This window comes from Pogoniulus pusillus, chromosome 44, assembly GCF_015220805.1.
Source record: "Pogoniulus pusillus isolate bPogPus1 chromosome 44, bPogPus1.pri, whole genome shotgun sequence".
In the NCBI taxonomy this organism is placed as follows: domain Eukaryota; kingdom Metazoa; phylum Chordata; class Aves; order Piciformes; family Lybiidae; genus Pogoniulus; species Pogoniulus pusillus.
In genome coordinates this window covers 261,611-288,386 of record NC_087307.1, presented here as the reverse complement: position 1 = coordinate 288,386, position 26,776 = coordinate 261,611, and the positions used below count along the sequence as shown (strand labels likewise).

At 50.0% G+C, this 26,776-nt stretch overlaps 1 protein-coding gene across 1 annotated transcript; it reads left to right on the top strand.

The window, feature by feature from the left end:
- Positions 1 to 16,507: 16,507 nt before the first annotated feature.
- Positions 16,508 to 17,446, top strand: LOC135192813 (olfactory receptor 14J1-like). Its single transcript, XM_064176190.1, has one exon. It carries the CDS (start codon positions 16,682 to 16,684, stop codon positions 17,444 to 17,446), a length of 765 nt encoding a protein of 254 aa, XP_064032260.1. The 5' UTR covers positions 16,508 to 16,681.
- Positions 17,447 to 26,776: the final 9,330 nt, after the last annotated feature.

The window sequence follows — 26,776 nt, the reverse complement described above, 5'->3', positions numbered from 1 at the left end:
TGCTAGGCCATCACTGAGCAGAGTCTGGCTCCATCCTCCTGACACTGCCCTGCACAGCTTCACAAGCATGACTGAGGGCACCTCTCAGTCTCCTTCTCTCCAAGCTAAACAGATGCAGCTCCCTCAGCCTGTCCTCAGCAGAGAGGTTCACTGCCTCAGTCATCTTTGTGGCTCTGCACTGGACTCTTTCAAGCAGTTCCCTGGGGTCCTTCTTGAACTGAGGAGCCCAGAAATGGATACAATATTGCAGATGTGGTCTCAACAGGGCAGAGGAGAGGGGGAAGAGAACCTCTCTTGACCTCTAACCACATCCCTTCTGTTCTTCCCCAGGGTGCCATTGGCCTTCTTGGCCACAAGGGCACATTGCTGTGTCATGGTCAGCAGTGCCTGGCATCCATTTGCTCCTGCCAGAGCTGGTCTCCTACCTTGGGGCTGATGGGAGGGCTGGCACTTGCTCCCTGATGCCTCTCCTGCCCAGCTTCCCAGGACTGCTGATCCCTTCAGAGCAGCTCTGGTTGTGTGGGGACATGCCAGAGCTCTGCATCTCCCTGTGGCAGGTGCTGGGGAGAGCTGGGAATGGCCTGAGTTTGTCTGGAAACCTGAGCTTTGAGCTTCTCAGTGTGAGCAGGGAGTGTGTGGGCTTGTGGAAGGTGCAGCAGAGAAGCTCAGTCTCATCTCCCACTCCCTGGACATGCAAGGAAGCTGCTGGGGGACACCTGTCACAGCACAGCCACTCACACTGCTCATTTCCAGTGCTGGCTGCTCAGCCTGGCTGTGGGGTGGCACATGGCCAGCTCTGTCCTCCAGGACATCTCCATGGCATACAATCACAGAATGGACTGGTTTGGAAGGGACATCTCAAAGTCATTTAGCCTAAGCCTGCTGCAGTCAGCAGGGACATCCCCAACTACATCAGGTCATTCAGAGCCCCATCAAGGCTGACCATGAATGTCTCTGGGGATGGGGTCTCCACCAGCTCCCTGGGAAACCTTTTTCAGTGCTCAAATCACCCTCAGAGTAAAGAATTTCTTCCTAGTGTCCAATCTAAACCTTCTCTGCTTGAGTCTAAACCCTTGCCCCTTGTCCTGTCAATACAGTCTCTTGGAAATAGACCTCTCACTGCTTTCTTGTAGCTCCTTCAGACACTGAAATGCTGCTATAAGCTCTCTGCAGAGCTTTATCTACTCCAGGATGAAGAGTCCCAAGTCCCCCACCTTGTCCTTGGAGAAGAGATGCTCCAACCTCTGTGAATTATCATTGTGGCCCTCCTCTGGGCTGTGCCTATCAGGCTCACAGCTGGACACATTAATGCAGGTGAAGCCTCACCTTTTCATGCAGCCCAGGATGCCACTTGGGTTTTTAGATCCCTCTTAGATTGAGGGTGGTATCTCCATCATCACCCACATGGTACAACAGGAGATGGGAATAGTCTGAAGGTTGGAGCATAGAAATAGAAATATCTAAGTCTATTTCTGTGTTATGAAATATTTAGGCCAGGGCTCATATCAAGAGACTCTGTTCCATTTTAGGCCATGAGCAAACCCAGTGCTGGAGAACAGGATCAACTCCCACCCCTTTTCAGGAGTAAGAATGAGGACACTACACCCTGATTGGAAGTTCTGTTTATAAGAGCACATCTATGTGAGGCAAAGATGTAGAGTAAGTGTAAAATCCACTGGACCCAAATTAGGTTCTAGAATCCTCCACTCCTTCCACCCCCCAGTCAGCCTGTAAGGTAGGCCAAAGCTGCCCCCCCTAGCTGGACCTACAAGGCCTCAGTGGCCCAACTCCCTGCTTGCCAACTCCCCCAGGAACTATGAGATAAGGGCCTGTGCTGCTGGGAGAAGTGAAGGGCAGAGAGGCAGGGATGGGAAGGCAGAGAAGTGCAGGCAAGTACCATCTGTCAGGCTGTGATACTGGAAAGGGAATAGCATAACAATACTGCAACCCCCTGGGATGAGCAGGTCCTTCCCCCTGGGGTGAGCCTCTGTCCCTATGCTCTTGTTTAAGGGGGACCTGGGACTCCTCAAACCACCACAGACCCTCAGGGGAGATGGCACAGCAGGCATCTGTTCTGCTGCCTTTCTTGGGGGGATTTGCAGGATGTCAGTAAGGATTTTGTTCCCTTCTGCTGGGGCAGCCCCATCATGATGCTTCCTGCACTGGGGCAGATGTGGCTGAGCAGGGAGTGGTGCCAGGGCAGGACACCTCTGTGCCACATCCCCTACAGGCTCTCTCGTCTCCATGGGGATGGGGATCCACTGCTGACATGCACCTCTAGGACACCAAAATGTGCAGGACAGGGCTGGAACAGAGACGAGGAAGACATTTCAGAGTTGTTTCTTGCCGTTACTGCCCTGAACAACCTCTCTAGGAGGAACTCCTGCTTCTCCCACAAGACTTCATGAGGCACTCCAAAGACTTTCCTGACATCTTCCCCTCTGAGAAACCCTTGAAAAACTCCCAAGACACCCTCAAGACTGTCCTGAGATCCTCACCAAAGACCTCACTGAATTGGGCACACAGCTCCAGCATCACCCTAGGAAAGAAATGCCCCTCAAACTTGGGCATCCATAGAATCATAGAATGAACCAGGTTGGAAGAGAGCTCCAAGAGCACCCAGTCCAACCTATCACCCAGCCCTGTTCAATCAACCAGACCATGGCACTAAGTGCCTCATCCAGTCTTTTCTTGAACACCTCTAGGTATGGCGACTCCACCAACCCCCTGGGCAGCCCATTCCAAGGTCAATCACTCTCTCTGGGCACAACTTCCTCCTAACATCCATCTTGAACCTCCCCTGGCACAGATTGAGACTGTGTCCCCTTGTTCTGATGCTGGTTGCCTGGGAGATGAGATCAATCCCACCTGTCTACAACCTCCCCTCAGGTAGCTGTAGACAGCAATGAGGTCACCCCTGAGCCTCCTCTTCTCTAGACTAAAACAACCCCAGCTCCCTCAGCCTCTCCTCACAGGGCTGTGCTCCAGGCCCCTCACCAGCCTTGCTGCCCTTCTATGGACAACTTCCAGCACCTCAACATCTCTCTTGAATTGAGGAGCCCAGAACTGGACACAGCACTCAAGGTGTGGCCTGAGCAGTGTTAAGTACAGGGACAGAATAACCTCACTTGTCCTGCTGCCCACACTGCTGCTGATCCAGGCCAGGATGCCATTGACTCTCTTGGCCACCTGAGCACTCTGCTGCTTCATTTTCAGCGACTCTCTACCAGCACCCCCAGGTCCCTCTCTGCCTGGCTGCTCTCAGCCACTCTGGCCCCCAGCCTGTAGTGCTGCTTGGGGTTGTTGTGGCCAAAGTGCACAACCCTGCCCTTGGCCTTGTTAAATCTCATCCCATTGGCCTCTGCCCACCCATCCAGCCTGGCCAGGTCCCTCTGCAGGGCTCTCCTACCTTCCAACAGCTCCACACCTGCTCCTAGCTTGGTGGCATCTGCAAACTTATTGCTGCTGGACTCAATCCCCTCATCCAGGTCATCAATAAAGATATTGACCAGGACTGAGACCAGCACTGATCCTTGGGGAACATCACTAGTGACAGCTGCCAACTGGATGTGGCACCATTCACCACCACTCTCTGTGTCTGGCCTTCCAGTCAGCTCCTGACCCATATCAGAGTGAATCTATCCAAGCCACGAGCTGCCAGCTTTGTCAAGAGCTTGTTGTGGCAGATGATGTCACAGGCATTGCTGAAGAAATGTCCCTCAAAGAAAATTTGGGCAGGAATGTCAAAAATAACCCTACAAAACCCAGGATTTTACTAAGTTTAGGTTTTTATCATTACAGCTGTGCAAAGGACAAGGGAGAGGGTGGGAATTATCCTGGAGAAACTCAAAGCATTGGGAAAAATGCAGGCAAATCCTAACAAAGCTCAGCCCAGCTTCAGCAGTGGTGCCAGCTGTGCTGACTCAGCACTGCTCATGATTTCCATCGTCACTAGTTGGTGTTTAGTGGGGAGCAGGGGGTTTGTTGCTGCTGGAGGTCCCAGCCTCTGAGAAATCTGGGTAGACATAAGGTCATTTGGATTCAATCTGCTGGAAAACATCCCCCATGTGGGTCACTTTTACCCTGTCAGTGCTCCTCACTGTATTGATGTGCTCCTTGGCACCAGTTTGTCACTGGTGTGGGTGTGGTGGTGCCAGATGCGACAGGATCGGCATCTGAAGCTCTTGCTGCTGTCACCTCAGGTATGTGGCCTCTTGCTGGTGTGGACACAGAAGTGATGGAAGCAGCAGGAGTCATGGCAGAAGCCACATGGCATCTTCCTGGTGTCGACGAGGCAGTGCTGGGTGAGGTTAGAGCTGAGGCTGAAGCTCTTGCTGCAGTCACCAGAGATGAAGTTCTGGGATCCAGGGTGGGGGAAGTGGTGCTTCACCAGCTCCAAGCCGGGTGGAAAACTGCAGGGTTGCTCGCTGTGAGCCAGGAACAACTGATAGCCTTGGAGGAGTTACAACATAAACCTTGGGCCAGAGCCTGTGTAAAATAACACTACTCAACGGAAGAGAAAGAGGAATTTATGACACGCTGAACTGGTTATACTGCAAGGTCTGCTGTACTGATAAGGAGTCAGAGTGTAAGGTTTCCTGTGCTAATTAGAGGTCTTAGCTAGGCAGAAGTTGTGAAATCTTAGCAAGAACATGAGTTAGAGTAGCCAATCAGCAGTATACACGAGAAACTTAATGAACCAATCACTAAGAGCCTTCTGTATAGAATAGAACTGTATTGCCTATAAAAGATCATGGATTTGTTACAATAAACGGAACTTTCTTGGCATCCAAGAGTCTCCCCGTCCCCTGTTGCGGCAGAAAACCATACCCACATCCAGGCCACTGATTTTCCTGCACTGAGGGTGTCAGTAACATCTTCCTCCTCTTTGTCTTCTCCTTCCTCTTCCTCCTCCTCATCCTCCTCTTCTTTCACATCATCCCTGCGATGGTTTGGGTGTTCCCCTGTTGCAGGCCGCGTTGCCTGCTAACACTGCTTGCCTGCAGGCACCAATGGTAAACAGGCCCATAAACCAATATGGTTCAGGCGAGCCGCCTGATCTCCAGAAAGATCCAAATATGAATTATGCTGAAGCCCTTTGTTGATCATGCCAGCCCAAATTCATACACTCAGCCAGTAGAGCACACACCTACATATTAGCATAATTAGTCAGGAATGACCCACCACAGCTGCATAAGTCCACACCTTGTTATCCTCGTTAGCGAGGTCTGTTATCTACCCCTTCTGAGGTAAGGTGGCCAGCTGCATGTGAGAACCAAGGTCTGTTGTTACAAGGATCTGCCTGTTGTCTCTTCTCTTCGCTCCGTTCCCACAGCAGTCCTGCACCTGCACCCCACAACTCTTTTGCATTCTGCATCCCACATTCCCTGACCCCCCACACTTTGGAAATCACCCAGATTAGACTCAGACAGCTCTGCTCTTGGGCATGTGTGCATCTGCATGCTGCACCTTCACTGGAGTTTTCTCCAGCCGTGCATCAATGTCCTGCCATAGATCAGCACACCAAATAGGCTTTCCTTTCCTCTGCCAACCATGCTTCTTCCAATCCTTTAGCCAACCCCATAGAGCATTGGCTACAATCCATGAGTCAGTGTAGAGGTAAAGGATAGGCCAATTCTCACGTTCAGCCACGTCAAGAGCAAGTTGAACAGCTTTTACCTCAGCGAACTGACTGGATTCTCCTTCGCCATCTCTCGCTTCGATAACTCTCCTGGTAGGACTCCAGACTGCTGACTTCCATATTCGCTTGTTCCCAACAAGACAACAGGAACCATCTGTGAACAAAGCATAGTTCTTTTCCTGATCAGAGAGATCACCATAGGGAGGAGTTTCTTCAGCATGAGTTATTTTCTCCTCTGGAGGTTTGGTACACTTTGTGCCTTCTGGCCAGTTGGTGATCACCTCCACCAGACCAGGTCGGTCAAGATTCCCCATTCGTGCTCGTTGGGTTATCAAAGCCATCCATTTAGACCAGGTTGCATCTGTGGCATGATGTGGTGATGAACCTTTGCCTTTGAACATCCAGTTTAGAACTGGCAGTCTAGGAGCTAAAAGCAATTGTGACTCAGTTCCAATCACTTCTGAAGCTGCTTTCACTCCTTCATAGGCTGCTAGTATCTCTTTCTCTGTTGGGGTGTAATTTGCCTCTAAACCTCTGTAGCTACGACCCCAGAAGCCAAGTGGACGACCACGTGTCTCATTTGGAGCTCTCTGCCAAAGGCTCCAAGTTGGACATTGTCACTGGCAGCCGTGTACAGAATGTTCTTAATGTCCGGAGCAGATCGCACAGGTCCCAGGCTATTACAAGTGTCCAAACTTCAGGGGAGTCTGTACGTGGACTTTGAGGCTGGAATCCTCCTGGCTTTTGGGGAAAGGAGATTCTTTCCAGCTTGTGGGGAAATGATGGTCTCTGGCCTTGTTCTCCAGGTGAAGGATGCAATCTCTGCCCTTGTCTCCTGGCTTCTTTGGGATACTCTGTCCAGGGATTCTTAGGCAGGATCTCAGGTGCAGAGGCAGAAGTATGGTGCCATGCAGTCTGAGCACGGTCTCAATGCTGGCAAGCTGACAGCACACAGACAAGTGGAGTCTGCTCCTGGTTAATCAGCGGCAATAGTGCTTACCAGGCAATGATAAGGCAGCAGGTGTGCGAGGTGTGCACAGCTGCTCAGGAGTCTGCGCTCCATAGATAAAGGCAGGCAATAGAGGATCTGGTCCTGATAACACAGTGGCATGCAGGTGTGCACAGCTGGCTGGAGACTACAGGCTCCACATATATATATAGGCAGGCTTAAGTGAGCTCTGCAACTAAGTACTCAAGCAGGCAAGCAATGTACGGGGTCCAAGCCATGCAGGGGAGTCCGCACTAGCAAGGTAGTGTGAGCAGGGGCGTCTGTTGGGAAATAAGTCTGTGGAGCACTATGGGAAGATGACTCTTTGTTCACCAATATGGTTAGATGGTCAAATCCACTTTATTTCCATGATACAGTGACTTATATGCACTCTAGCAAGAGGCTGCTCCACCAAGATTGGTTACAGTCAGAGGGTCCAGGTTACACGTAATGCGTGCATACGTTAGTTTATCATAACATTCTAAGGGTCAGCCTCTGGGGCTGGCTAAACTCTGCCCACCTGCAGCTGCACTCCACCCCCCACAGCTGCGTGTGGGGGGAAACCACCCTGTGCCTGCTATCTAAGCTCCCAGGATGGATCCAAGGACGTTCCCAGCATTGGTTGCTCATGTTTATCAGTTCTTTTGTGCTCTGCTAACAAGAATTTCTCCAACAGGCGTCCAAGCTGCAAGTGAGTCAGAGCTATGCAGGGGAAGTCCGAGCTCAGGGCCTGAGCACGTTGTTTACCTGTGTACCCCTATTTATTGAATGTGGGCTGAGAGTAATGGCCCTTTGGCCACTAGAATGACCAATCAGGATGGCAGTTAGCCAAACCATACCATAATAGGCAAATGCTACTTGCCTGAACTTTCCCAAATATGGTGATCACATGGGCTTACACCAGGGAAGCACGAGCTGGGTGTGTGGGGGCTTACACAACATGTTTACAACCAGGGGTCCTGGCAGGCCAGACTTTGTGGTACCAGGCCTATTCTGCCCCTTTTATCTGTTTCATGTGTTTACCTCTAGTTTGGGCAGAAAAACATGTCCAGGCAAGGCAGGCATATATAAGCATATTTTCGGGCCTACAGGCCCTCCACAACACTCTGAGGGGATCACTGGCATCCTGGATGTCATCCTTCTCCTCTTCCTCTTGTTGTCCTGGTTGTCCCTGGCCTAGAAACAGAACTTTCCTAAGAGCACTCTTAAACTCATTGGAACCATCCTCTTTCCTGGCAGCCAACCTCACTGCACTCCTCTCATCAGAGTACTGGGATCTGAGCATGTTTGCCAAATCTTGAAGACTATATGTCTCCTCTTCCTCCTCTTGCTCACCAGAGGTCCCCTCTCCTAAGTTGTCTTTTGAATCACTCTTTGTCAAATGTCGTGTCTTAGCTTTTGCTTTGGCAGGTGCCAAGATGGCCTGCATGGAGACAGACTGACGAGTCCTCTGGTGGGTTTGAATTACTGGGGGTCTGGGCAGAGGCCTGTGAATTTAAATCTGCTTTAGAGGTAGGGTCCTTTTTGTCTGCTGCCTGGGGATTAGAACTGGATGAGTTACTGATATTAGTTGAAGGAAAATCTTGGCTTTGATTATTTCCCTGTACTCCTGGGCATCCTGCCTTGTTATCATTTGTGATAGGAACACTGGCAGCTTTCCCAGAACCTAAGGGAGGAGGTGCAGTGGTAGTTGTTCCTTGCTGTGCCCACGAGTTATCTTTGTTTTGGGTTGAATTGCCACTTTGTTGCTTTTGTATTAGACACAGAAACTTTCCTTTTACTTCTTAAATGCATCACACTCAAATTTCTCTTACATAATGCCAGAATTCATAGAATCATAGAATCAAGCAGGTTGGAAGAGACCTCCAAGCTCATCCAGTCCAACCTGTCCCCCAGCCCTATCCAGTCAACTAGTCCATGGCACCAAGTGACTCATCCAGTCCTTTCTTGAAGATCTCCAGGGACAGTGACTCCACCACCTCCCTGGGCAGCCCATTCCAATGGCAAATCTCTGTGAAGAACTTCCTCCTAACATCCAGCCAATACTTCCCCCGGCACAACTTGAGACTGTGGCCCCTGCTTCTATTGGTGGTTGCCTGGGAGAAAAGGCCACCCCCTACCTGGCTACAATGTCCCTTCAGGTTAATATGAAAATCAAAATTACAAGACATGAATTCACACACAACAAAAATACCACAGTCTGACGTGAATAAAATTCTGAACAAGGGTCTGCCATCTCAGTTTTAGATAAGATAACTCTCATGAGGGCTGTAGATAAAGCAGAAGTAGTAACACTTCTATTTCCTGTAATGTTACTGGTAAAAGACTCAGTGACATTAAAACCAATACAGCCAAGGATGAAATCCCCCCAACTCCAGAAAATGGATGTAAGCTTTGCTTTGATCTTCTTAAAAATTATATTAAACAAAAAATAACCAATTTGGGCTTTGATTCAATTATAAACAAGAAAATAGAAAATAGGCCACACAATAGCCCCCACTAAGTAAAATAGCTTCTTATTAGCTTCATTCTGATTCCCAGAGTTAATTAACAATCACTCAAAATCAATTTGCCCCACATTGGAGTGCCAAATTCAAAGATGTGATGGTTTGGGTGTTCCCCACACCCCCACACTTTAGAAATCACCCAGAATAGACTCAGCCACCTCTGGAAATATGAATGAAGCTTATTATTTACAGCTGGCACAATACACAAGCAGCTATTTACAGTCTATACAGTTATAGACAGAAATATCCAAAGTAAAAGGTAATACAGAAACACAACTCCCCTCCTAGAAACCTGAATCCCCAGGAGGGGCTCTCAACTGCCCCTACACCTTCCCTCTACCCCTCTCAACCTTACCCCAGTCCCAAGGAAGAATGGAGGTTCAGCCAGGGGGTTAGGAAGCAAAGTGGATTAGTCCAAAAACGGAGGGTGAGGTTAGAGAGCAAGCTGCAGCCCAGCCAGCAGCCCAAGCGAGAGTCATTATCTAATGTTTTTATTTCTTGTTCCTATACATCTCAGCAAGCCTGTGAGTGGAGTAGACATCACCATCGTTTTCTTTCCACAGCCTGTAATCTAGTTCTTCTCACCAAAACATTCTAGACTGCTTCAAACTAGCACAATTCCTCTCCTCCTTGTACTCATCATTGTCATTATTGTCCTCTTCCTTATCTAGTTCATCCTTACTGTTCTTCTCAAGCTCCTCATCCACATCTTCATTCATATCTTCTACAGAGCTTCACTTTTGCTCCTCCCAATTTTTCTCCAGATATTTCTTCTCCTCCAAGCTCTGCTCCAGATCCTTATCCACAGCCATTTTGGTGTGGAGAGGTATCACTTCTCTGTGAACGCATGGAGACGAACCCATGGAGACATGTGAAACTCCTCTGGGACAAGGAATGTAGAGAGTCTGTCAGACTCCCCCCGATCTTGCAATAAGGGGAGGAGAGGGTTAGACCCAGAATTCCTGTGCTAAGTCCACCAGTGCCTGTGTCGAAGAGGCTGAGACACCTCAATCTCATCCTTCCTGTTCTTGAATCCAGTGGTGTGGGCTGGTTGATTCCCAGCCCAGTCCCTGCCATCTGATCTCTGCTGGCTCAGACAATGGAGGTGGTGGTGCTTATCCAGGAAGCCAAACCACCTCCTTGCCTCCCCCACAGCAAAACAACCAACCCCCACCCACCTGGGGTGCAGGGCCCTCAAACTTCCAGGACAGCCATTGCCCCTCAGAGCCCCAGGAGTGGTTAAATGTGCTGAGGAGAAGGGTTTGGAAAAGGTTGGGTGGTGCCCCAGTGTCGCTAAGTGTCGCTGTTTGCATGCTGACTGCTGCTGAAGTTGAGGAAAAGGACTTACGGAATCCAATATAGATTGTAAAATGTAAGCCGTTTAATACAAAAATCAGAAGGCTTTTATACTATATCAGAAGGCTGTTATAGGATTACATCAGAATTACATGTTAATTTCTAATTGGTCCATACTACACATTGCTACATATTTTGTGGTTAAGGCATATTCGTTAATGAGTACAAAGGCATATTGAATATTGAATAAACAAAGGCATATTGAATAAACAAAGGCAGCACTCAGTATGACTAACTAGGGAGGCATCGTCCTTGTAGGCCAGGATACAGCTAATTCTAAAATATATCTATGACTATTTTATTACTATGTTTCTTCTACACAGCTGCACAACAAGGACACAACATCCTTACCCTCTTTGTTCAAGTCGCTTACATATTGATTGCAAAGCAACAGCTCCTACAAAGTTTCCCACACCCCAGGGCCCAGTGGGGCTGGGGGGGGGGTCACTCTAGTGTCCCAAATCTAGATCTGTTCCTGTGGGAATAAAGAACTGGTGGTTAGCTAAAATGCAAACTTGCCCTTCAGTTAGCAGCATGACTGTGGAGCGACCTGATGTGGCTGTGAGAAATAGCAGGTTGGAACAGCACCTGCCAAGCTGTTATGAATTATCCATTATTAATAAGTCACTGTTCCAGTAGGCTCCTTGGGATCCAGGAAGCAGACACACAACACACAGATATCCCCTGGGGTATAGTTTCAACTTTTTATTATAACTAAAATGCTGAAAGAGAGATACTAAAAGCTACAATACTGAATAAGATACAATAAAGAATAGTAAAAGACTCAACTAGTCAAAGAGCAGGTTATACTTACCCTAACCAGCTGACCAGCAACACTCCTGAGCTGCACAGATTGCAGAGCTGGTCAGCACTCAGCAGGAGTTCCCAAGGGAGCATCACTGTCCTGCTGGTGAGATCAGTGTAGCTCAGCCCAGCCACCTTGGCTCTCAGTATAAATGAGCTCTGCATTCCATGATGTAGGGCCAGTAAGTCCTAGAAGGCTGAACTAAAGAGGATGTAATTCCTCCCTTACTGTGCAACCATCTTTCCCTACAGCCCATGCATAGTTGGCTTCTGGGTTCACACTACCCTCTAGCAAAGGGAGCCTTCCTCATCTTCAGCTTCCTCTGCAGCCATTTGTCCTCTGCAGAGTCTTTGAAGGCCACTAAAGGCTGTACAGGCTATTATCCAATACCACATTCCTGCCTCTTGTCTATAGGACTGGTACTTGCAGGCTCTGTTTTCCTTAATTTTACCTCTTTTTAACCTAGCAAATATTGGTCTGTTGCAACATTGTCGTGGTAGACCTGAATAGGCCAGAACAGGTTATACATGTCCTGGCTTGCCCAGACATATTTTCCTGCTCTCTCTCCTTCTGCTATGGGGAGATGCAACTGTGGGAAAGGGGGCAAAGAACCTGGAGCCACTGAGTCTAAGGACCCTGGCTTGCTCAGACTTGTTTTGCTCCTGTTTACATCCTGTGGTAAACAAGGGACATACACTTGGCTTGTGCCTGCCTCATGCAAGGCCTGTGTTCTGCCATCAAAAGGTAAAACAATCCCATGGCTTCACTTAATATGGTCAGGCTTGGCTAACCACCATTCTGATTGGCTATTCTGTGTCCAAAGGCCCATTAGTCTTGGGCTGTGTTGATAAAAAGAGATGAGCAGGTAATACAAGGTGCTCTGCTGTTGTGTTCATGCTTGCCTGCTGCTGCCTGCTGCCATTGCTCTCTACCTCTGGCAGTGAGTCTGCCATTGTCTTTTGCAGCGTTGTGCTTTGCTAAACTGTAAGTTATCTCTCCTGAACTGCCTGGAAACTGCCTGCCTCGAGTTGACCAGGAACAGGTTTTAAAGGCCTCCACACAATTGGCCTGCAGAGGGACCTAGACAGGCTGGATGGGTGGGCAGAGGCCAACGGGATGAGATTTAACAAGGCCAAGGGCAGGGTTCTGCACTTTGGCCACAACAACCCCAAGCAGCTCTACAGGCTGGGCACAGAGTGGCTGGAAAGCAGCCAGGAGGAAAGGGACCTGGGGGTACTGATAAATAGTAGCTGAAGATGAGCCAGCAGTGTGCCCAGGTGGCCAAGAGAGCCAATGGCATCCTGGCCTGCATCAGGAACAGTGTGGCCAGTAGGACGAGGGAGGTTCTTCTGCCCCTGTACTCAGCACTGCTCAGGCCACACCTTAAGTACTGTGTCCAGTTCTGGGGCCCTCAACTCAAGAGAGTTGTTGAGGTGCTGGAAGGTGTCCAGAGAAGGGCGACAAAGCTGGTGAGGGGCCTGGAGCACAAAGCCTATGAGGAGAGGCTGAGGGAGCTGGGGTGTTCGGCCTGGAGAAGAGGAGGCTCAGGGGTGACCTCATTGCTGTCTACAACTACCTGAAGGGAGGTTGTAGCCAGGTGGGGGGTGGCCTCTTCTGCCAAGCAACCACAATAGAAGAAGGGGACACAGTCTCAAGTTGTGCCGGGGGAAGTATAGGCTGGATGTGAGGAGGAAGTTCTTCCCAGAGAGAGTGATTGGCATTGGAATGGGCTGCCCAGGGAGGTGGTGGAGTCACTGTCCCTGGAGGTCTTCAAGAAAAGCCTGCATGAGGCACTTAGTGCTATGGTCTGGTTGATTGGATAGGGCTGGGGGATAAGTTGGACTGGATGATCTTGGAGGTCTCTTCCAACCTGCTTGATTCTATGTTTCTATGATTCTATGATTCTGTTTGTCAACAGTCATGACAGAGTGGGGAAGTTCTACTTGACTGGAGGTTGGCAAATGTGTTCCCATTGGAAAGAAAGGCAGTGGGAAGCATCTGGGAAACTACAGACCTGTCAGTCTGACTCAGTGCCAGGGAGTGTCATAGATCTGATCACCTTGAGGCCATCATGCAACATTTCTGGGACAACCTGGCGTCAGGCCCAGGCAGCATGGGTTTATGTCCAAAGCAGAGAGGTATGTCAGTGCCACCATGGCTGCAGATTCCATGGTTCTAGATCTCTGTGATCTCAGTTACAGGTTACCTTCTCTACCTGCACAGATCTATGTGTGTGATTTGCTCAGAAACTCTGTGCAATCCCTGCAGGCTTTGTACCTGATGGGTAGCTGTGAACTGAATAAACATGGCCATGAGACCCCATAGCCTGAGCTTAGGATTCATGTGGAGAGTGAGGAAAAGGACTTTAAACTGCATATGCTGCCTAACAGTTCCACAGGCCCCACAGCACCATGCTAAAGCACTGCCACTGAAATCCTTGCGCAGAAGATTCCTCTGTCATAAACCAATTTCCAAGACTGGGACTAGGGCTGGATCTAACCCCACCATTCTCTCTGAGGGAGTGTACTAAGAGAGGGAGTTCATTCCAAATCCTATGACTGAACAAGAGGCATTCCCTTATTCCTTTCACTCCCAATCTCTGGGTAAAATCATTCCAGCCAGACCCCAGGGTGATTTTCCTCTCAGGATATTTTTCACCTGACCCCACATTGACTTTTGGTTGTTTCTTGCATGCAGCAGCAGAATGAAACTTGGCATAAATGAGAATATCTCCCTCTCTGCAGGTATTCAAGACCCACTTGGATGCATTCCAGTGTGATCTGGTAGAGATGATCCTGCTCTGGAAGGGGGGCTGCACTGGATGAGCTTTCGAGGCCCCTTCCAGCCCCTGACATTCTGAGATTCTGTGATAAAACTGAACCTGAATAAACCTCAAAGTTTCCTAAACTCTAACAAATTCTTTTACTGTGCCAAATTTGCATCCTCCTGCTTTCCTCTTCTGAGTGAGGTGCATTTGGGCTTTGGATTGCTTTCCACACCCATTACCATTCCCACTCTAGAAGTGGCAATTGTTTTCTTTTGGATGGAGATGCTGGGGACTAGGCCAGATTAAAACACCAACTCTGGTGGTGCTGCCCTGTGGAGAAGGAGTTGGGGATATTAGAATCAGAGAATCAAGGAGAGGTTGGTCTTGGAAGAGACCTAAACTAACATCTAGCCCAGCTCCCAAACCACAGGCAGGGACATCTTTCCCTAGTCAGGGTTGTTCAAAGTTCCTGAACCTCAACACTTGCAGGGCTGAGGCATCTATTTCTCTGGGCAACTTGTTCTTGTGTCCTGCCACCCTCACTGTGCAATGTTTCTTCCTTACGTCCAATCTAACTCTGCCCTCTTTCAGTTCAAAGCCATTGCCACTTGTCCAGCCACTGAAGGCCTTGATGAACAGTCTCACTCTGTCTGTCTTGCCCTGTGACCACTTCGTTTTCATCTGAAAACACCTGGAGTGCCCAGAAGTGCCCAAGATGAGGCCTCCCCTCTGCAGCTTGGCCAGTAGAGAGAGGCTGAGGTGCCTGGACTCAGTGGTGTGCAGACTGAGGACATCCCAGGAGTAGCCTGAGAGTGCTTTGAGACATGGTGATGCTTTTCTGCACAGTGAAGAACAGAAAGGAAGGAAGGAAGGAAGGAAGGAAGGAAGGAAGGAAGGAAGGAAGGAAGGAAGGAAGGAAGGAAGGAAGGAAGGAAGGAAGGAAGGAAGGAAGGAAGGAGGGAAGGAGGGAAGGAAGGAAGGAAGGAAGGAAGGAAGGAAGGAAGGAAGGAAGGAAGGAAGGAAGGAAGGAAGGAAGGAAGGAAGGAAGGAAGGAAGGAAGGAAGGAAGGAAGGCACAAAGTGGAGCTGGGGAGGTCCAGGCTGGAAATGAGGAGAAAGAAATGTCACTGCAAGGGCAGAGCTGTGTCAGCCAGCAGGAGCCTGGATCAGCTTTGTGTGTCAAGGAAGACCAAAGAGAGCAGAGAGGGAGCTGTAAGGGAAGGTGACAGCAAGATGGGGCAGAGATGCAAGGAAGGCAGAGCAAGATGGGTGGAGACTACAGCCTGGAAGCTAAGAGGCTCAGGTGGTGCAGCATCCTAGGACAGACTGAGGTGGAGATAACAGAGATGTGGTAGAGCCAAAAGCTCCTTGAAGGATCCAAGCTCTTCATGGCCTTGGTTCTGGCTGTCTTCTCTGCCAATAATGCCTATGAGGAGAGAGCTCCTGCTTCCAGCCCTGAGGCCTCATTGCCTCCTCATCCAGCCTCAGGAGCCCGGGAGCTGTTGCACCATAGTCCTGTCCTTAGCATTGCTCTTCTCCACATTCCACACAGCTCCAGGACGAGCTGTGAAGAGTGAGTGAGGCACAGGATCTTCTTTCCCAGTACAAACAGGACAGGGGCTTGGGTCCAGCCTTGAGCCCCATACAGGTTTCCCCAGCATGAGATCAACCTCGACCTTGTCTTGGCCTCTCTGCTGTTATTGTTTCCAGCTTTCTTCTCTAATGAGCCCCTGTGGAGGCTTTCTCCTTGATGGTCCTCACTGGGACCCATTACTGCTCCAGCAGAATTTGGAGTTTGCATCAGACATCCTGAGAGGTCTCTCCAGGTTCTCTCAGTCTCTGAGGTTCACAGCTTTGAAAAGAAAACCATCAGAGGGGTCACTGGAATCTTGGAATGGTCTTCTGCTGCTGAGCTGGGCCAGGCTCCTGGGCTGGGGGGAGCTGCTGGCAAGAGGGCAGCGCTGCAGAGAGACAGCTCTGCCCAGGAGCATCTCCCATGCACAGTGCAGCAGGGCTGAGGGCACTGCCAGGAGATCTCAGCAAGATAAGGAAGACTTCAAGTTGGCCAGGAGTAGAAGAGTGACTGAGAGGAGAAATCTTCACAACCCAGGGCATGGTGAGTCTCTGCTGCAGGAGAAGGGTGCTGGAGCTTGTGAAGCTGCCACATCTCACAGCCTCTGGGATCTCTCCTGAACAGAAGAGGAGAAGGACATGCTCCAGAGTAGAGCTTCCCAGCTGCACCATCAGAGTCACAGGACATCACTCAGCTGCCTTCTGCCAGGATTAGTGCAAGGGTGTGAAGCTGAGAGTGCACAAAGTTCCTGCAAGGAAAGAGAAGGAATTTTGAGGGTATTTTCTGGGAAATAGCCAAAGAATTATCTCAAGGAATTGTGTCCTATCTTGTGTAATGTTCTCTCTTCTTTCAACAGTCCCCCACAACAGAGAGAACAATATCCAACAGCAGCTCCATCACCCACTTCCTCCTCCTGGAATTCACTAACACACAGCAGCTGCAGCTCCTGCACTTCTGGCTCTTCCTGGCCATCTACCTGGCTGCTCTCCTGGGCAATGGCCTCATCATCACTGCCATAGCCTGGGACCATCACCTTCACACCCCCATGTACTTCTTCCTCCTCAACCTCTCCATTCTTGACATGAGCTCAATCTCCACCACTTTGCCCAAGTCCATGGCCAATTCCCTGTGGCACACCAGGACCATTTCCTATGCAGGATGTGCTGCTCAGCTCTTTTTCTATGTCTTCTTGATTGTAGCAGAGTTTTGTGTTCTCACCATCATGGCCTACGATCGCTACTTTGCCATCTGCAAACCCCTGCACTATGGCACCCTCCTGGGCACCAGAACTTGTGCCCACATGGCAGCAGCTGCCTGGGCCAGTGGGCTTCTCACTGCTCTGCTGCACACAGCCAACACATTTTCCCTGCCCCTCTGCCAGGGCAATGCTGTGCACCAGTTCTTCTGTGAAATCCCCCAGCTCCTCAAGCTCTCCTGCTCCACAGCCTACCTCAGGGAAGTTGGGCTGCTCGTGGTCACTGTCTGCTTGGCATTTGGCTGCTTTGTGTTCATTGTGGTGTCCTATGTGCAGATCTTCAGGGCAGTGCTGAGGATGCCCTCTGAGCAGGGACGCCACAAAGCCTTTGCCACCTGCCTCCCTCACCTGGCTGTGGTCTCCCTTTTTCTCAGCACTGGCATCTTTGCTGATGTGAAGCCTCCCTCCATCTCCTCCCCAGCCCTGGACCTGGTGGTGTCAGTTCTGTACTCAGTGGTGCCTCCCGCAGTGAACCCTCTCATCTACAGCCTGCGGAACCAGGAGCTCAAGGATGCCCTGAGGAAACTGATCTCTGCATATTTCCAGAGGCAATGAACTGTCTTCTGGATAGGTCTGTGCCCAGCTTTGATTCTCTCATTTTAGCTGCTGCTGGTGATGTTGCACTTGCGAGAATGTTGCTCCCCCAGAAATATCTTGGTTCAGACCTTTTCTGGTTAAGTGCTTGCCTCTGTGATTTGACTCAGAGACTGCAGATATGGGGAGTTGTGCCCTGTGTGTGTCCAACACAAGCACGGACCCTCCAGGGACTTGTTCTTCTCAGATCCTTTCTCCAAGCCTTCTCTTGAGGTACAGGACAGTGTTTTGTGGAGAAAACAGTCCCAGCACAGCAGCAGTGCCAGAGAGCCCCAGTGCTTGGGCTGCCCTGAACTGCTCTTTTTGACTTTCCCACTCTCCTGCTGAGTCCCTGTGTAGGAGCAAGGCCTGAGTAGTGTGGCAGATTTGGCACCATCCTGCTGCATGGCAGTGCTGGGACCACAGGCAGGGACAGGCCAGGGGTATTCATGGGACAGAGCTGACCTCCAGAGCAGCAGTGTCATCATACCAGGGCATCTCTTCATGCAGTGTGCCACGGATGCCTTCCACTCTGGGCTCACTCCTCCCCACCCCCCTGCAGCTGCTGTGTCCTCCTGAGGAGCTGGGATTGTAGTGAGACTTCCCAGAGCACCCTGCAGTGGTGAGCACTGCTATGGGGCAAGAGCAGACTGGGCTGTGCTTGGGAGAGCACATTGGTGGGGGACAGATGACAGGGGAGGTGGGAAGAGCTCTGGATTGTGTGACCATTCAGGGAGAGAACTCACACTACAGGTTTGTGGTGCAGAGCCAGGGGTTGTGGAAGGAGTCAGACAGAGGTGCAGAAGAAAGGAGGCCAGTCTGTGCCTTTGGTAGTGTGGACAGACTACATCAGCACCCAGCACCTCTCAGAGGCCATTTCCAGCACTTGCCTCTCACTCTACGTTTAAGAGTGAGTCTTGCTCTGAGGCCATCTGCATCCCCATGCAAGGGTTGTTTTGGCAGAAGGGACAGCCCTGAACAGCCTCTCTTTTTGCCCATCATCTGACAGCTCCTGGAGCAGAGCTGTCTGCAAAGCCAAACATGGGCCATGGCAAGGGCTGGGCAGGGAGCTAGGACTGGAGAAGGCTGGCAGTACAGACTCAGCTGCCAGCACAGACTGAACAAGACTTCTAAACAAGACTTCTGAACTTGATCCCCTGCCCAGTAGAGACTATAACCTGTTCCAGGATAGGCTGGACCCCTCGCCCCATTGCAGTATGGGCTTGGCCCTGCCCAGTACAAACATGATCCTTTTAACCCCTCCCAGTTAAGACCTATCCCACTCTTAATACAAACTGGACCTCTTGAACCACTCCCAGCACAGATGTGGTCTCATACCACTACAAACTGCATCATCTTGACCTCTTCCTTACAGTCTGGGCTCTATCCCAGGACCAAATGTGTTCCTTGGGCCCCCTCCCAGTATGGCCTGAGTCTACCACAGCACAACTGGATCTCCTGAACCTCTCCAAGCACAGGTGTGGCCCTGTCCCAGTACCAATGGGAACATATTGCTATCTCCCAGCATGGTCTGGGTCCCCTCCCAGTACAAAGTGCATCCCCTGGAAGCCCTGATTCCATCCCAGTGCAGAACAGGCCCCATTGCAATGGCAACAGGACACTCTGAGGCTATCCCAGGTCACAAGGAGCCCATCTCTGGCCATGCTGAATCTCTTTAACTCCTTCCAGTAACGACTGGGCAAATTCCAGCATCAGCTGAACCCCTGCTCTCCTCCCAGTACAGAGTGCACCTTGCTCCAGTACACTCCTGATCCCCTGGGCCCATTACAGCTTGAGGCCCACCCCAGCACAAAATGGATCCTTTGAATCTGCCCCAGTGCAGACTGAATCCTCTTTCAGTACAAACTGGAACCCCTGATTGTCTCCCAGCTCAGACTGGGTCCCTGTAGCGTATCCCACTGAAGTCAGGGCAAGGCCAAATGCAAACAGAATCCCTTGGTCCTCTCCTGGGACAGACTGGGCCCTGTCAGACTACACTCTGGGTACCCTGAGCTTATGCCAGTACTGACTGGGGCTCATCTCTGCCCAAACTGGGACCAATTAGCTTTTCCAACTACAGACTTGATCTTGTCCCACTATGATCTGGTTTCTCTGATCCTCCCCCACTACAGTCTAGGCTTCAATCCCTTTGAGCCCTCCCAGTGCAGACAGGACCACCTGGTGCTTCATAGTAGAGTTTCTGGCACCTGCTGGTTTTGTGGCAGGCCTGAGAAGCCCAAAATAGGCTTATACATGTCCTGGCTTGCCCAGGCATATTTTTCTGCTCCACAAGAGAAGCAACTATGGAAAAGAAGACAGAAGAACGTGGAGCCACTAAGTCTAAGTCCTCTGTCTGCCCAGAGTCCTGTGGTAAACAAGGTACACACACTCAGCTTGTTCAAGGCCTATGCTTTTCCCAAATTTGGCTAAAGCAAGCCTATGGCTTTGCCTAATATGGTAAGATTTGTCTAACTGCCATTCTGATTGGCTATCCTGTGTCCAAAGGGCAATAGATCTCAGCCCACACTGATAAAAAGAGATACGCGGGTAGACAGCCTGCTCTGCTGTGCTCTGTCATGCTCTGGGGCACTCTGCTGTGCTCTGCTGTGCTCTGGTGTGCTCTGCCATGCTCTTCTGTGCTCTGCCGTGCTCTGCCATGCTCTGCCGTGCTCTGCCGTGCTCTGCCGTGCTCTGCCATGCTCTGCCGTGCTCTGGTGTGCTCTGCTGTGCTCTGGTGTGCTCTGCCGTGCTCTGCCGTGCTCTGCCATGCTCTGCTGTGCTCTGCTGTGCTATTCATGCCTGCAGCCATTGCTCACTGCCTGATTGTTTGCCTGGAAACTCCATTGTCTCAAGTTTACCAGAGACAGGCTCTAAATACTTCCACATGATCAGCCTGCCTAGCCAGTGCAACACGGTCATAAGATTGCACATCAGTAGACATCCTGCCTGCACCTGGAAGTCTCCTGCCAAGACAGGAAGTCCTGGAGATTCACAGATCATCGAGAAGAGCCAGGAGACAAGGTCAGAGACTGTCTGCATCCTTTTGATATGAAGAAATAGAAGATAGCATAGAGTAGAACATTATGACCAAAAGTATACCTACACCGGGAACATAGAAACAAAATAGGTAATCATGAAATCACACAGAAGTAGATGACTAACAGGGAGAGAAGCTGGTCTTAATCACTAACCACGGATGTATTCGCAAGTAGCAATATGAAAGCATTCCAAGGATATCTAAAGAGCGAGGTGTGGTGGAGGGTTGCACAGGCCCCAAATGATTGTGTTTACAGATCTATTCATGCCCAGACATGTTGTCCCCTCGAAAGGTGTTGCCCTACCTGAGCTTGGGGAAAACAAGTTAAGGGGGACAAAGGGGGACAATAGAACTGGTGCCTTCGAGTCTGGGTTGCCTGCTTGGAGGTTGAAGTAAACATGTTATGTAAGCTCACGTGCCTAGGGTGGGGAATCCACCTGAGCCCTCTCCATATTTGGGGGTACCAGACCCCTGGACTTCACCTTATTTGGTATGTTTTGGCCTGTTGCCAAGCCCTCATTGGACAGAATTGTAGCCAAGGACCATCAATCTCGGAATCAAAACTCATAAAAAGGGACAATTCAGTGTCCCTGCTATTTCGCACCTTGCTCCTCTCCTGCCACCCTCTACCACCTGCTGCTCCTAGACGCTTCCAGCCGCTTTTGGGGACCACTGCCGCTGCATGACTCCAGCTCACGGCACCAGCCCAGGGAACTGACCAAGGCGTTCCCGGCCAGCCGCCGCTCCAGCCACCGTTCCCAGCTTGACTGTGCCCATGTAAGCTCCAGGCAGCGCACCCCAATAACCCCTGAGCTAATCTATTCAAACCCACGATATTTGGGACCATGGAAACTGACTCCAGCCAGTAAGCAACTGAGCAAACTCAATCTAAGACAGCATAAACTTTTGAATTTTACCAGTGGCACTTTCATGCCACAGACTGTCTTCCTAAATCAAACCTCTGCTAATTCCCCAATTTGCTGTACATAGACATTCTGTAATATAATCTCGGAACCGCATACAAAGAACTTGTGTGGGGTAGCTGTAAATAAGTTTGGGGAAGGGAGAATTCCTTATGTATCTAATATTAAATTATTTAAACCCTTAAAAAAATTCAGCCTCATATTTCATTCCCCCAAAACCCAGACAAACCCCTCTGTTGGAGAAATTCTTGTTAGCACAGCACACGAGAATTATAAACATGAGCAACCCGTGCTGGAAATGTCCTTGAATCCATCTTGGGAGTTAGATAGCAGGCACAGGGTGGCTTCCCCTACATGCAGCTGCAGGGGGTGGAGTGCAGCTGCAGGTGGGCAGAGTTTAGCCAGCCCCAGAGGCTGACCCTCAGATTGTTATGGTATGCTGACCTATTGATGCCTTACAAGTAACTCTGGACCCTCTGACTGTAACCAATCTTAAGCTGAGCACGCCTCTTGCTAGAACGCATATAAGTTGCTGTATCACGGAAATAAAGTGGTGTGATGGTTTGGGGGTTACCCCGCCCCTCCCACACTTTTGTATTTGCCCCAGCTAACTCAGACGGACTCTGGGAATATAGATGGAGCAATTTATTTACAGCTAGCAGAATTTACAAGCAGCTATTTACAATATATACAGTTATATACAATTATATACAGAAATATACAAAAGATAAACAATACAAAAGCACAACTCCCCTCCCAGAAACCTGAGTCCCCAGGAGGGGCTTTCAAACCACCCCAACACCTCCCCCCGGCCCTCTCAACCTTACCCCAATTCTCAGGAAGAAGAGAGGTGCAGCCAAGAGGTTAGGGAGCAAGGTTAGTAGGAGCAGGGTTAATGAGATGTGACCAGGTCTAAGGCAAAAGCAAGAGAGAGAGACAAAAATGGAGAATGTTTACTTCTTCTTCCCAGAGCTCTCAGCGAGACTATGAGAGAAGTTGACATCAATTGTTTTCATTTCACTGCCCCTTATCTAGTTCTTCTACCAAAACATTCCAGCTTGCTTCAAACTAGCACAAGTGGATTTGACCATCTAACCATATTGGTGAACAAAGAGTCATCTTCCCATAGCGCTCCACCGAACGTGTTTTCCAACATTTGGCGCCCTGAACAGAGGAATCAGGCGTACACAAGCCGGCTGCAGGTGAGACTGCGTTAGGAGGCCGGAGGGTTGGCCCGAAGAAGAGGGGGCCGATTATCTTGTGGGACGTTCTCTGTATCGGAGAGAGTAAGCATCATTCGGTGCCGCTGGGCCAGGTAGCGCTGCCCGGAGGTGGCAGTAGTCTGGACGTTCATTTCCGGAGTGAACAGCCCGTGTGTAAGGCAGGTAAGGCCCACAGTGGATCTGCTGGGGCACTGTGTCTGCTGGCGTTTTTATCTCATGAGAGAAGTTCGCCAGACATTGAGCTCTGAGAGCTGCTGGCCCGGGCGTATGCGCAGGGTCATGCGAGTAAAAAGCCTCCCATGACTTTGAAATCGAAATTGCAGCGGGAGGTTGGAGATGCGCTGTGGGACACGGTTCTTAGCAACAGAAAAGACTCTGAGTCGCCCCGCCAGCTAAGTCCCGCCCGGCGGGAGGTGCTCCACGCGTTACTAAAGATGAAAGCCGAAAGAAACATGGTGGCGGTGGTTTTCCTGTTACTTCTCACCCTGCCAGCTGTTGAAAACAGCTCTGATGCATGCGCGGTGCCAGGTTTCTCCTCCGCCCCCGCCCCGAGCGTCCCGAAGAAAGAAAGCTCCGTGCTTCGGTTTTTTGGTCTTGGCAGAGCTGCTTCCATTAAGGGCATGGCTGAGAAGGTTGCCAGCTCTGTGGTGGAGTTGAAAATGAGCGTGCAGCACGATCCCGGCGGGCACCCATGTCGCCCGCCCCGTGCCCCACCTCCGCCCTCCTTCCCTGCTGGAGCCGCGCCCGGTAACCCGATTGTAGCCATGTTGACCACAGGGACATTGGTAAGAGACATGTTAGAACGTATCCATGGCAGGGAGCGATACGCGGTTTGCAACAAGGTTGCCGGTGCTTTGCCTTTACAGTACCATCTGTGACTGAAGCTGAGCCTGTGAGCCGCTCTGAGTACACAACTTTGCCGCGAGGCATGCAGACCACACCAACTCTCTGCTGATTGTTCGTTGCAAAGCATTTGCAAGCCCCCGAAAAGAACTGGGCATGTGCAACTGTTTATCACTATGTGAATGACTTTGTTTTCTGTCCCCGCTGACGAGTCTTAGTCTCTGGGAGACAATCTCGTCTTGCTTCAGCTCTGTGGGCTGGGTGCATAGGAAGCTAAGGACTTTTTAATCGGTCTAACCGGAGTGCTAGGAGAGACGCACTTGGGACTGGGTTGTTGCTGCTGCCCATAGTGACTCACTGACACACCCATAATGGTGGCTGCCCGTAGTGACTCACCGACACACCCATGATGGCAGCTGCCCGTAGCGACCCGCCGGCAGCCAGTTACAATCGCTTCTCAGCTTGAAAAAGTTTTCGGACCTGCCACGTGGAGGGCGGCTGCCTGCCGCTGTGTGTACCGTGTCGAATCTGCCGCTGTAGCCCGCGCATCCCCGCGGATGACTGCATGCAATACAGGACACAGACTTTTAGTGTTCAGCCGGTAAGAGACTCTACTGAAGGTACAGAGGAACGGACGGTAAAGAGAGAATGGACCAATGGCAGATGCGACCGCACCAGACAGCTCAGGACCCTCCCTTTCCCACGGCTCGGCGGAACAGTCTTCAGATCCGCCCCCCCCCCCGCCCGCCCATCTCCAACAGACCGCATCCCAAAGTCGAGGGGTCTCCCGCGAGCCTTCAACAGCTGGGGGACTGAGGGAGATGATGAGGGGATTGGTGGGGTGGGCAGAGTTTGTGGGTTTCCTTGAGTCGTTTCAGAGTTTAGTCAATTTGCGTTTGTATGGCTACAGAGGGATTAGCTGTTCAATAGCTCACAGCTTCACCTCTGCCTTTTTTTTTTCTCTCTCTGTCTTGAAGAGTCTGAGAGGGAAGATGGCAGTTGGGAAGTTTTCAGAGTAGATTTCGTATTATGTACTAAGGATAGGTGACAGGGGGAGAGAAGGACGAGAACAAGAAGTGGTGGCTGACCTGAAACAGCTGGGGGTTGGGCGAGATGGAGGGCCGAGGACAAGAGCGGCGCTGCAGCTGCTGGCCTCCTCCCCCTCCTCCTCCCCCCTTCTAGCCCCCTGTGGAGGGCCCACGAGGCCCCGTTCCCCCCCCACCCGTTGCTTCTTTTACTGATTTTTTTTCTGCCAGAGTTATTTCCTCGTACGGATTTTTTTTTTCCCTGCTAGGAGGCAGCGAAGCCTCAGAATTGTTTTGACAATACCAGATGTGAGGAGAGAGCTCTTCACTGAGAGACTGATTGGATACTGGAATGGGCTCCCCGGGGAGGTGGTAGAATCGCATTCCCTGGTATCCTGGAGCTGTTCGAGGCAGGATCGGATGCAGCACTTGGTGCCATGGTCTGACCTTGAGCCCCGTGGTGAAGGGTTGGACTTGCTGATCTATGAGGTCTCTTCCAACCCTGATGCTACTGTGATACTGTGCTACTGAAGACAGATGTCAGAAAGTTTATGGAAATGATAACAAGAATGACAAGGACAACTTAGGACCATTTTTGCCCCTGTTACGGGCATGGACACGCACAGGTGTATTTTTTAGCCACCTGATGATAACTGTTTGCACTCAAAATGATAGCTGATAGTTCCTGGCTGGGGTATTTACCATCGCTTTACTGGTTAATTCCTTCTACAGACTACGCAGCAATGACTTTTGCACCCCCTGCTCAGTGGCAAAAAGAAAAAGAGGGAGATTGCTAGGACATAGCAGAGATGACAGTGCCACTGACCATGGGTGGAAACTTATACATACACGGAAGGCACCAAGCAGGACAGACTAGAACTCAGATGCATTGCCTCTCACAGCAAAGGGTGTAGGCACTGAGATCTACATTGCAAGTCACTAATCAGATTCTGGACTAGGAGCAGGGAATGATAGAGCTTGTAGGCTAATGCCAGTCAGCTCCTTCCTCCAATAACTATCAGATAAAGACAGGACTAGTATAGAAGTTTACTGGAACAGCTGCTAATTGCAATGAAATGAGCCTTGTGACAATTTTGACTTTTCCTTCTTCTGAGAATACCATGGGATTGTTATCTTCTTGAATTCCCTTTGCTTTTTCTTGAAGTTCCTATAGCTGATAGATTCTTAGAGTAAGATAAGCTAAGACTAAGGGTTTGTAGTTTTGGGAACTTAGGACATAAGGATGTTATGGGATGTTTTTCTTGGGTACATTTAGGCATTATTGAAAAGGGGAAAATGGGTTAGAGGACAGTAGGATAGCAGAAGAAATCTTTTCTTTTCTCGAGATTTTTCTAATCACAGCTTACAGACCAGGCCAGTGGATCTGCTAGCCTAGGCAATGGATATGTCTGCATTTGTTCTTGTATCTGCTTGTGTTTGACCATTTATCTTCACAGGCCTTGATGAAGACCAACCTGATTATGACCAACCTGTTTTTTCCTAAAGTGAGCAGAAGTCTTGCTCAGATGGCAGAACTGTGAAAGGACTTGAGAGAAGCGCTGACATGATGATTGTATTTGTATGGATCTTTAAGGTTTGGACCATGGCTAACGAATTTGTGTATTTTTATGAGTTTTCAGTGATTGTGGTTTAATGGAATTGGTTCAGTTTAACAGCTTTGTAAAGGCCAAGGCCCACTCAAATTGGCATAAGATGGCAATGTGACTTTTGTCTCTTGCAAGGGCCATGCAAGAGATAAAAAATACTGCCCTAAAATCTAAAAGCAGAGGAAGAACTGTGGGAAGAGGCCTAAGTAGAATAGACTGATAGCAACATCTAGGGCATATCTTTGTATTGTATTTAGAGGTTAGTAGTTCTTAAGCACAATAGTCAGACACAGCTCATAGCTAAGGAGTGTAATGAGAACATCATGTGAACCAGAACTATGGGAGTCTGAGGAGAATACTTGACAGCTGAGTGATCTGCGAGTCTGCAGCGTCGACTGCCACACAGAGCCAGCGAAGATGTGGCACACCTGCACTCTCCTGTGACTGTGATGTTCGTCTGCACTTTTGGGTTTTTGAACGAATGACTTACTGTCGCTTGCAGAAATAGCTTTTGGGATTGTTAGCTAAGCTTGGGTTGTTAGCTTGCCAGACTAATGCTACAGTAGAAATTCATGGTGAGAGAGGGCAGAAGGCCATCAAGGACATAGGCTGATAAGGGTATTACAGACCTGCAAGAACACCAAGTTCCAGGCA

Coding starts and splice junctions, on each gene's coding strand:
- LOC135192813 (XM_064176190.1), top strand. CDS start 16,682: ATGTACTTCTTCCTCCTCAACCTCTCCATTCTTGACATGAGCTCAATC.